The sequence below is a fragment of the Pyrgilauda ruficollis genome, unplaced genomic scaffold (assembly GCF_017590135.1).
Source record: "Pyrgilauda ruficollis isolate IOZ18807 unplaced genomic scaffold, ASM1759013v1 scaffold113, whole genome shotgun sequence".
Classification (NCBI taxonomy): domain Eukaryota; kingdom Metazoa; phylum Chordata; class Aves; order Passeriformes; family Passeridae; genus Pyrgilauda; species Pyrgilauda ruficollis.
Window position 1 is genome coordinate 858,183 of NW_024509544.1, and position 11,220 is coordinate 869,402.

At 51.3% G+C, this 11,220-nt stretch overlaps 1 protein-coding gene across 2 annotated transcripts in view; it reads right to left on the reverse strand.

The window, feature by feature from the left end:
• The window catches only part of ZMAT4 (zinc finger matrin-type 4), a 56,583-nt gene extending 46,109 nt beyond the window's left edge, over positions 1 to 10,474 (reverse strand). The window contains exons 1-3 of one of the 2 annotated variants that reach the window (XM_041478432.1): positions 10,328 to 10,474; positions 9,507 to 9,617; positions 9,166 to 9,252 (exon numbers count right to left, since the gene is read on the reverse strand). Coding sequence is in view for 1 of the 2 variants with exons in the window: in XM_041478423.1 (XP_041334357.1) it covers positions 880 to 999 (120 nt within the window). In the remaining variant the exon portion in view is untranslated. Of the gene's footprint in view, positions 1 to 879; positions 1,050 to 9,165; positions 9,253 to 9,506; positions 9,618 to 10,327 lie in introns of those variants that run through there. The other variant, XM_041478423.1, reaches the window with a different exon arrangement.
• Positions 10,475 to 11,220: the final 746 nt, after the last annotated feature.

Genomic DNA, 11,220 nt, shown 5'->3' on the forward strand with positions numbered 1-11,220 from the left:
TCCCAGGGACAGCCACCCAAGCATGGTCAGTGTCAGAAACCAGGGGGGCACTGCCCAAGCCCGGTGTCACCCACTGAGGCACACGAACCGCTGGCAGCGCGGACAGCTCGGGGGGCAGCTGCCAGAGACCCTTCCCACAGCCCGACCCAGGTGTCATTTCGCTCGCTCTGTGCCAGGGACAGCTCTGGCTGGGCTCTGAGCTCCGGACGCCCCCAGAGCAACACGTGTGGCCAGGCAGCCCCCGCAGCGATCCCGTCCAGCGCTGTCCACAGGGACCGCGGCCTCCCTGCAACCGCGCTTCTGCCCTCCAAGCCCTGCTGCCTCAGGAAGTTCTCCGAACTTCCCAAACAACGCAGGGAACAGCCTTGTTTTCCTGCGTCTGCAGACATCCACGCTCGCACCCCAGCAGCCCCGGGAGCTCCCGTTCCCCGCCGGGCCCGGAGCTCATCCCGGCGGAGCAGCACCCCAGCAGCACAGGGGCGGCTTGCCCAGGGTCCTGCACCCAGAGGCCTGGCTGCTCCGCCCGCCGCCTCACACACAGGTGGATGCAGCGTTCCCCAAAAACTCCGCCGGGAGAACACCCCAGGGCTCGGCGCGGCTCCGGAGCACCGGCAGGGCGAGCGCCGGGCACCGCCGGGGGTGCGGGGTGGCACGGGGGCAGAGCCGCCGCTCCCTCACGGGTCGAACCCGCATCCCGGCTCCATCCGCAACAGCGCTGGCATCGCCCGAAGCGCCCCGGCAGCCAGCCCCAGCCGGCACCGCCGCCCGCACTGCCACCGCTATTAACAGCCGCCGGTTCCTCTGCAAACTTTCCTCCAACTCCCATCAACAGATCCCCGCAACCACCCCCGCGCCGGCCGGCGGGCCGGTGCCCGGTACCTTCGGGTCCGGCCGGTGCCTCCGCGGCCGACGGGCAGCGCCTCCAGGGCCGGTGCCTCGGGCGCGGCGGGGCCGCTCCAGCCGGGCGCCGGCGCCGCGGCTCCTCCCCGGCAGCGCCATTGGCTCCGCCGCGCTCCGCAGGGCCCGCCCGCAGCCCCCGGCCCCGCCGCTCGGCCCCGGCCGCCCCCCGGGACGGCACTGGCGCGGTGGGACGCGGGGAAATGTCTGTGAACGGGAGGAGGGGAGGTTGGAATCAGAGGTGTGAAGGGATTGCTCCCTGTGAGGATGGAGCTGCCCGAAGAACCTGTGGCTGCCCCTGGATCCCTGGAGGTGCTCAAGGATGGGTTAGCTGGGACTTGGAACAGTCTGGTTTAGTGGAAGGTGTCCCTGCCCATGTCAGGGCGTTGGAACTGGATGATCTCTGCTATCCCTTCCAGCCCAAGTCATTCTGTGAGTCTGTAGTTTTCCCCACTGTGAAAATAGAAGGATGTGCATGTCTGATTGCAGGGGCTGTGAAGGGTATCGCAGTCGCCAGGGGGAACATACTCCCAGACTCTTACTTCTGCAGATGACACACTCATTTTAATACCCTGGATTTCTGGAGCATGCCTGGCACTGCAGGCGCCCACCACACACAGCACGCGGGGACAGTGGGAGGCAAGCTCCTGCACGGGCAGGAACGGCTTCCTCAACGCAGCAGCTGGGACAGCAAATGCCACAGGGAACGGGACGGGTTCCTCTCCAGTCAAAGGTTGGTCACAGCCCCAGGGGAGGCAGCAGGCACTGAACAAGTACCCCAGGCCAGGGTCAGAGCAGAGCAAGGCAATGAACAGGGCAAGGAGAAATCGGGGGGACACAGACCCCTGCAAACTACGTGATGGGAAGATGATCCCTAATACAGCATGAGACACACGTGCCTGGGAGTCTGTGATGTCAGACTCAAACCAAGCTCTCTCCTCACTCTCAAATCCAGTAAAGAAAGAATATGGATTTCCCTTATCTTTGTACATGCTATCCCCAGGCAAAGCCACGTCAGGATGCAGACTGACAGTCCTGGAAGCCCGGGCTGTAGGTGAGCACAGCCATGCACCATCCCTCTGCCGACGCACACCTGCAGTGGCAATGCCATCCTTGCTGCCTGCAGTGGAGAGGAGGGTGAGGGCTAGCTGGTAGCAGGCAGGCTTTCTGTCCCAGCTCTGCTGAACTGGCTGGTGCCCCATTTGCCAGCAGATGAGGTAAGAAGAGGGGGATGTGATGGAGCAGAGAGATGTTGTACCTGGAGCCCTGTCCTTCCAGGTGTAAGGCCAGGACAAAGGCAGTTAATCTGGCTCTGCTCCACCTCCCTCAGTCCCCATAATATCCCTCAGCAGGGATGAGGTTGTTGGGTCTCCACAGGGGAGGAGAGATGGCTTAAAGGCTTTGCAGCTCGAGGCAGTTGGTGGTTGCACCCCAGAGGAACTGTGGCGTACTTGTCTTGCATGTCAAGATATGCAAAGGCTCCTTTGTGCCTTCACTTCCAAAACCAGGTAAAACTAAGCTTGCATCGTTCCCCTCCTGAACATTTGGCTAATCAGGGTGGTTACATGCCTCCCCTTTTTCTCATCAAACTCTGCTGTCCAGGTGTCAGCTTTGCCAGGGTCTGACAAAAATGCTTCAGCAATCCCTGTTTCTGGGAGGCAGATGTGGCACACATCAGAGCCACAACAGAACGGGCCTGGGGCCTCTGAGAGCTCTGCAGGCACCCACAGCCCAGCCAGGGCTGAGGGGCACTAACGGGGTGTTGTCAGGACCTCCAAGAGCTGAGTCTGTGTAGTTTAATTTGTTTCTAATTAATGCACTTTGCAGACAGTCTCAAGGATTTTGTCTGTGCAATGCAGCAGGCTGAGCCATCCCACTGTCCTTCTGCTACCTAGGGCCTCACCTCAGTGGTGAAATGGACTTTAAATCATTCTCTATCACACAAACGTTAGAAAGGAAAGACTTCACCAGCAGATTTTCCATTTCCAGCTTAATCTGCTTGACAGCAGTTTTACAAACTATCTGAGCTTCATGATCCTGCTTGGCTCTTTAGCTGTAAAAAAAAAAAAAAGTGTTAAGGAGCATTTAAGCCATGCAACTAAGCCTCCAAAATTGACACAAACTCTTTAGAGATGCCACCTGAAGTCTCAGATACTTCAGTGCTAAGGGTAGATCAGACAATATTTGCAATGATGCAGCTCCCATTCAGGGAAGAGCTGGTTCTTAAATCCTTTTCTCACATTTTTTTGGGGTGGATTGTGTAATTCCCAGGAGCATCCCATGCTCACTAGCAATAAATGGCAGGCTAGGCACAAGAAATGTTGGAAATCATGTTGAAAACTTGCCTTTTGCTCTATTCCAGAACCCTGCAGGGCTCAGGAATATATTTCCTGGCCCTGAGCTGGGCTAACTTTGGAACAACCCAAAACACATCAAAACAAGGAGCTGTAAAGCAGCAGCTGTGATTGATTAATCACAGTAGTGAAGCTGAAGGGTTTGATCATTTTCATAAGCTCTTTAAAATCTTATTCTCCAAAGAAGGAGAGGTTACCACAGACATGGAACAAAGCAGATCACAAAGTGGAGCTGATTCCTTCCTGGAAAGGCTGTGGAGCTGCTGTGTGCCCAGCTCCTGTGTGCACTCACAGCTCAGTGCCTGCACATCAGAGCCCACCAAAGGACACTGCAAAACCTGCCCAAGCACATCAGCACCAGGAGGGGAGCAGGTCACCTTGTTTGACAGAGGGGGATTGCTGCAAGGAGCTGCATCTTGCACTTTAAAAATCCACCTTCTATCTCGTTTACATGTCAGTAAAACAACTGGCATGTGCTGTGCCACATACTCCAGGGGACACCGTTCCAGGCCTTCCCCTGGAACAATCTGACATCAGCCTGTGGGTTCAGAGTGAATTCTGAGGAGAGGAGAAATGATGCTTCACCACCATGCGATGCAGCAACATCTGCTGTTCCTGACGGCATTTTCTATTTCCCTTCCTCCCTTGGCCTCTACAGTGCTCTCCATGTTCCATTTCCTGCACTCTCAGGCATGGGGGAATGAAGAGGAGGGGAAACCATAGGCAAGGGCACAGTCACTTGCCCAGTGTTTATCAGAGAGACATCCCTGCAGCACACCCTGCCTGAACTGGCACCTTATTTCCACTGCAACGTGGGACAAACAGAGCAGCCACTGCTGCAAGTGGCTGTGGGCAGATGAAAGCTCCCTCCAGTTCTGTGCCACTCCTTTCCCAAATCCAGCTCCTGTTTCCATTAAGAGCAGAGATGGCAGATGGATGCAGGGCACAAAGCAGCACGGGCGCTGGGCACAGCAGCTCCTGGCTTTATCCAGAAGAAGGAGGCAGAGGCTTGAGAAAACTTCACATCAGAGTTCCCAAAGCCCTCAGCCGTGAGCACAGGTGGGGCTGCCCAGGTGTGACACAGCCAGGAGCCCATCCCTGTGCCCAGAGCTGCTGTCAGCAGTGCTCACTGCACCTGGGCACTCCCTGAGCCTTTGTGACATCCACGTCTCAGATTCTCTCCTGCGGCACTTTGGACTTCTCCTTTCCTGACATTCAGCGGTGAAATCAGCAGCAGGTTCTTTGCAAAACAAAGTTTTCTGAGCATGTTTGAAAGCTGTGCCTCTTCACCGAGGTTTGTGGGTCCTGCTGCCTTCTCGTGCTGCTTGAAACAACCTAAAGGAGTGGCTGACCCTGGCTCCATCACACTGCTAAATATGCCCGCGGGATGTCTCTAGATAAGTGACTTTGATTTCTGCAGCTCATCCCCAGCTGCAGTTTTTAATCCTCGGGATAACAAAAGGCTGATCCAGCCGCCTCCCAGGATCCCAGGCTCTGGCGAAGCATCATTAGCTCTGTGCTGGAATTGCAGCACCCAGGGAGTTTGAACAAAGAGCCCCAGGCAGTCCCAGCCTGAAACACTGGGAACAATGCCATCGTTCCCAGAGAGGGGAAGATGTTTGGAAATGCAGTTTCCGAGGTCACCTTTTATGATCCAGGCACACCACAGAGCCCGAGTGCTCCTTCTGGCAGCCAAAGGCAGCGCTGGGACTTCCCGCAATGCTGAAACAGCGGGTGCCCCTTTTCCAACAGGTCCTCTCCCCCTCCCCGTGTCCCACCACAGTGCAGCCCACCAGGCCTCCCTCAGAGGGATTTCAGTCTCTTTTCCAAAGAGAGAAAGGCTTGGTCCACTAATCTCAGAGGCTAAAATAATTTTATGCTTTCTTTGAGAAATCGTTCCAGCAAAGCCTGGAAGATGCAGCGAGCCCAGACAGAAACATATTTCCCTTGTGGTTATGCTGCTGCCTGACTGCCAGCACACAGACAGGCTATTTGTGCCTCACTAGGCAGAACCCAGTGAAGTGTTTAACTTGACAACGAGAGCGTTTCTCTGAACGATGCCACCTCAGCTGACCCCAGCACAGCTCCACAGCTCCCCCAGCACCTCACCAGCACCCACTCCCGCAGCTGCTGCAGCTCTCCACTTCCAGGCACTGGTTGCCTGCACCAGCTCCACAGGCTCCTTGCACACTGCCCAGCACCCAGCAGTTCTCCACTGCAGCCTCTGGCTGCTTCAGAAAGTCCCAAGGTCCTCCCACCCCTCACCAAGTGTCGTAGTGTTCAAGGGTCCCCAGGACGAGGGGAGAGATGAGAACCTTGACTCCATGTTTCAGCAGGCTGATTTATTGTATTATGATTGTATATTATATTAAAGTGCTATACTAAAACTATATTAAAAAGAATAGAGAGAAAGGATCCATCAGAAAGCTAGAAAGGAATGGAATGAATAATAAAAACCTGTGACTCGCAGAGGGTCCAACACAACTGGACCATGACTGCTCATTAAGTAGAAACAACTCACATGGACCAATCAAAGATGCACCTGTTGCATTCCACAGCAGCAGATAATTATTGTTTTTCTTTTCCTCTAAGGCTTCTCAGGAGAAAAAATCCTGGCAAAGGGATTTTCATAAGGTATCATGGTGACACACCAAGGGCGGGCACCAAGGCGAAGCCCAGGCACGGGGAGATGACTGAACCCCTCATGCAGAAATATTGACTCCTGCCCAGGAAAAACATGGAAAACACAGGGAAAAACAAGGACTCAGCCAAGCTGAGCTGTGTCCTGGAAGCCTGTAAATAGCAGCTTCCCTCGCCTGTGACTCACTGAGCATCGCCAATGCCCCAGTTTCTCCTGTGGCTCAGAGACCCGGGGACCAAGCTGTGCCGGTGCCGCCAGCATCAGTCTGGAGGCAGAGAGCAGCATCACACCCAGTGAACAGGTACAGCTGGAGCCCCCAGGGGGAAGGAGAGCTGAGTAAAGGGCTCCTACCAGCCAAAGCATCTCAAAACCTCCCTGGTGGCTGAGCCCAGGTGCAGTGTGCCGGCCCTGGGCAGCAGTGCAGACACGGAGGTGTGCTCCCGGTTTGCTCTACCTGCCCTCTGCTGCACAGGAAAGGGCTGGGCCTTGGGACATCCAAGCCTGCAGGGGATGTCAAAAGGGATTGCCCATAGCTGGTCCAGAGGGTGATATCTCAGGCAGGTGAGACAGTTTGCACTGTCTCCACAGGGTCAGAAAGGGAAGTTCCCTCCTGGAAGCAAATCATTACCCTCTTCGTTTGGGCCCCACAACACACATGGCATCAGAAGCAATTTCCATACCCACCCTAGCCTCACGTGCAGGGCTTTCTGCCCTGCTATAAATAGGTTCTAGCACTGCTGAGCAAGGATTAATGACTTTTCTAATTATACCACCATTAGTTGGTGACAGGGGAATGATACTGTGCAGATGTCTGAGCCCACTCACCCAGCACGGCTGGATTGCTCTGTGCAGAACATACCTGTATGTCACCTCATCATTTCAGAGAACACCAAGTCACAAGTGCAGGAAAGCAAAAAAAAAAAAAAAAAAAGGGTCTTTCTCAGTTTCTCAGTATTACATATTAAATAAGAGATGTTCCAAGTTCCTAAAAGGAATCCCATCAGCCTTGGGTGGCATCTCACAGAGCTGCAATTTCCATGTAAACATTACCTGTGATTTGTAGCCTCTCACAGCCCCACTCTGGAGTGTACTGAGCTGCTTCATATTGCCTTCCTGACTGACCCTTGATTTGAAATTGGATTGCCTTCTTTACCAGGCAACTGCTTGCTTTGTCCTGCTGAAAAGGGGCATTTTTCACATGGCCTGCCCTGCCAGGATGCCTGCACCACCACGCTGTCCCACATCATTCAGCCTCTTGTGGCAGCCCTGGCAGACCCCAGCTGGAAACCAGCTGTCCTTTGTCCAAGCAGCTCTTTTCCACACGACTTGCTAATAATGCACTCAAGAATTCCTGTAGAAGGGCTCTCACTTCAGAAAATGCTAATGACAGGAAAGCACCTCTTGCAACACCTTACAGAAATTTCAGCCCACCTTCTGTGGTTTCAGCTTTACCATTTATGACAGCATGAACAAGGTGCAGTTTTGGAGGGGAGTACAGTATTTCAGTGCCAAAATAACTTTATTTCTCTGAACACTACGGCAATAAACATTTTCTCCTGAGGCTATGGCAGGTGCATCATTTACCTGGGAAAATTACTGGAAAACTTAACAGCCAAGGAGCTCTTAGCTCAGCAATGCAGCACTGTGGGTTCCATCTGCAATGAGCAGCTCCTTTCTGCAAGCCAGGCTCCAAGATCTGGATTTTCCATCCACTGTACAGAGGCTGAGCCCCTCTCAGCAGACTCTACTGGGCTTCTGACAGAGATGTTCTTTGCAAGAGCCGTCAGGAAGGAGGGGATCAAGCAGGTTCTTTTGCCCAGGCATTTGGAAATAATCAAAGTTGCTCCTTGCAGCAGCAATCTGCCTGTGTGGGGTCCCATCTATGACAATAACAATTCTATTAGTTCCACAAGGCAACCCCTGTGTTCTGCAGAGCAGGTGAAAGGAGCTGTCGTGGGTTTCTGACATAGTCACAGGAAGCAGTCCCTGAGGTGCGTGTCACATTCCTATTTTCTAAAAAACTCCCTTTGCTCAGGATTCTTCTCCCGGGAAGCTGAGATGCCTCAGAGAAAAAGGAAAACAATAATTACCTGATTTGCTCCTCCTGTGTTTTGCTCCTTTGGAATGTGGTTGGAGATTGTTTACCCACAGGTGATTGTTTCATTGGTTTCATGTGAATTGTTTTGACTCTTTGGCCAATTATGGCCAAGCTGTGTCAGACTCTGGAAAGAGTCATGAGTTGTCATTATTATCTTTTTAGCCTTCTGTCTGTATCCTTTAGTATAGTTTAGTATTCTTTAATATAATATAGTATCACAAAATGATAAATTAGTCTTCTGAGAACATGGAGTCAGATTCATCATTGCTCCTTTGTCTGGGCACCCCACCAATACAACAGCCTGGGAATTCCCGCAGGGATTGCCCCCAGCACCCTCAGGGTGACACCAGGACAGTGTGACACCAGCACTGCCCTGCCCCTGGAGCCAGCAGGAGCAGGGAGCCACCCCTGCCTGCCTCGCTGCCCCTCTCCAGGGAAGCACAGCCCGGCCCCAGTGCCATATGGCAGCTCCTGTCCTCTGGCTCCGGAGCGTCGCTTCCTCCCTGTTCCACCGCCAGCCCTGCCAGAGCGCCCCAGAAACCACTGCTGCTATTTTTAGAGGGTTAACAAATACCTCTAGGAAAAAAATAATCCACTGCTACGTGACTCCCTTTCAGCCCAGCGCTGAACAAACGGCCACGGCGTCAGCAGAGGAGCTGTAAAGATGAAACGAGACTGATGAACTCTGTCTACCCTCACCCACCTGCCCACAGTGAGGGAACACGAGAAAACAGCCAACCTTCTCTCTGGTTGCCAAGGTTTCTCATTTTTATGTATAGTTACATATATTTATAGTGCCCCTTGCTATCAAAAATGAGCAAAGGGAACAGCAGATAAGACAGCCTAGCAGGATTGTTTCTCAACAGAATGTTTTTCACTTTTCCATGAGGCGTCAGCAGCTCTTTAAAGTCTTTTTATTACATTCTGCATTAGATGCAAAACCATATTTCAAAGACACTTTAACTTTGAAAAAGAAAAATGCAGATTCTGTACTGTGCCACCTGCAAACGTGGAGGCATGACCCACATTAGAGAAACTGGGGAGGGAAGCAGGCAGAGAAGGAGACAGGGAGGGAGCTCTGTGGATGAGACCAGGCCATTTAAAACACTTCAAACATAAAAACACATGGGGAAATCGCTGCCTTTCTAATTATAGCTTTTAGGGGAGCTCCTTACCCTCTCCTTAGTGAGGCTGGGGAGGTCTCAGGCACCCCACATTCTGCATTTAAATCCACGCAGCAAAAATTAGCCCGCTTGGATTTTCTGTTAAATAAAATCAACAAAGCTTCCATTATGTTTTGTTCTTTCTTAATTAGTTAGACCACAAATTACAAATCAAAAGTCTTCTCATCTCCCCTCCATCCAGCACAGAGACTGTTATCATTTCCTGAATTTTCTGGGGATGGACTTTCACTTTTTTAAAGCATGAAAAGCTTTAACAGCCACAAGCAATTAGTGAAAGGAATAAAGCAACAGCTCGTATGTCCAGATTAGTTATGGCACAGAGAGGCACCGACCTCATTAGGCCAGACTGGGAACTCTGACAGCCGTGCTCAATCCCAGAAACCAGGGCAGGTGCAGAATTCAGCAGCGCTCTCACTGGCACAAATTCTGTTATCTGTTATTACCTGGGCAGAGGAGAAGAAAAGCACTGCTGCTGCTCTTTAGGCTTATTCTTTAAAAAATACAGCATTTAGGGCAAATGGATCTCGCCAAGATTCATTCCAGAGTGGCAATTAAAAATAATGGAATACATTGTACAGATATTTTATATGTATACAGATAATGTATACAGATAATATAACAGATATCTGTATACAGATAATATAACAGATATCTATATATGGTTAATGCATATAGATAATATAACAGATATCTGTATATGGATAATGTATACAGTTATATATAATAATGTATAGAGATAACATATAATAATATTGATAATATGCATAATAATGTATACATATAATAAAACTAATATAATATATAATGCATATCATTACAATAAATATAAATAATAGAATATATATTCTATATTATTATATGTAATATTATACACACAATATATATTATATATAATAATATATTATATAATCGTAACTATTAATATTTATACATTATAAAGTATAATTATGTTACTATATATATAGTAATATATACTTACGATAGTATATATAATATATATAGTATATATATAGTAATATATGCATACAATAGTGTACATATATATAGTAATACAATATACTATATAATATTATATATAGTATCTATGATTACTATATGTTATATATATAACAATTATAACAAATATCATATTAAAGAATCTGTGTATGCATACAGATAATATCCAAACGCATCACAAATAACAAAAGCAATGAAGCTGGACCGGGACAGGGAGCTGGGGCGGGCGGGTCCCGGAGGCTCCGAGCCCCCGGAGGCTCCGAGCCCCCGCGCCGCCGCTCCCGGGACAAACGCGCCGCCACTCCCGGGACAAACGCGCCGCCGCTCCCGGGACAAACGCGCCGCCGTTCGCTCCCGGGACAAACGCGCCACCGCGCGGCTTTGGGGACAATCCCCGGCATCCCGGGGCCCGGCGGGGGCACAGAGACCCCGCAGCCCGGCAGCAGGAGGCACCACAGCCCAAGGAAGGTGGAAAGCGGAGCCGGGAACGGGGAGGCTCCGCCGCCCGGCTCGCCGCAGCCTGCCGCCAGAAGCAGCGCCGGGAGCAGGGAAAGCCTCTGGCAGCAGCGCTGGGGCTTCATGCAGGGCGTGGAATCACAGAAACATCATAAAATAACGAAGCGTTTGGGCTGGAAAAGAACATTAAGGCCAGCAAGGCCAAGCATTACCCCAGCGCTGCTGAGCTCACCGCTGAACCCTGTCCACAGGCATAAAAAATGACACACCAAGTTTCAGGCTGTGTCATCCATCTCCACAAAGCTCCCAGGGATTTGAGAGCGGGCTGGTGAGCACCAGTGTCCCAACCCTAAAGGGATCTAATTCAAAAGCTGAGGTGTGATCACAGGCAAATCACATCTGACAGCTCATACGCTTCCCTGCTGCTAGACAATTCCTTCTCCTCTACATGCCTTGAACAGGGGAAAATGTATTTTTGGAGGGTCAAACCAGCAGGCTTGGGGCATTCTGCTTTGGGCAGTACCAGCTGCATGCTGCCCCTTCCCCTGGCAGCTCACCCACAGCCCAGCATCTGCTCCTGGCCTCTTCCACCAG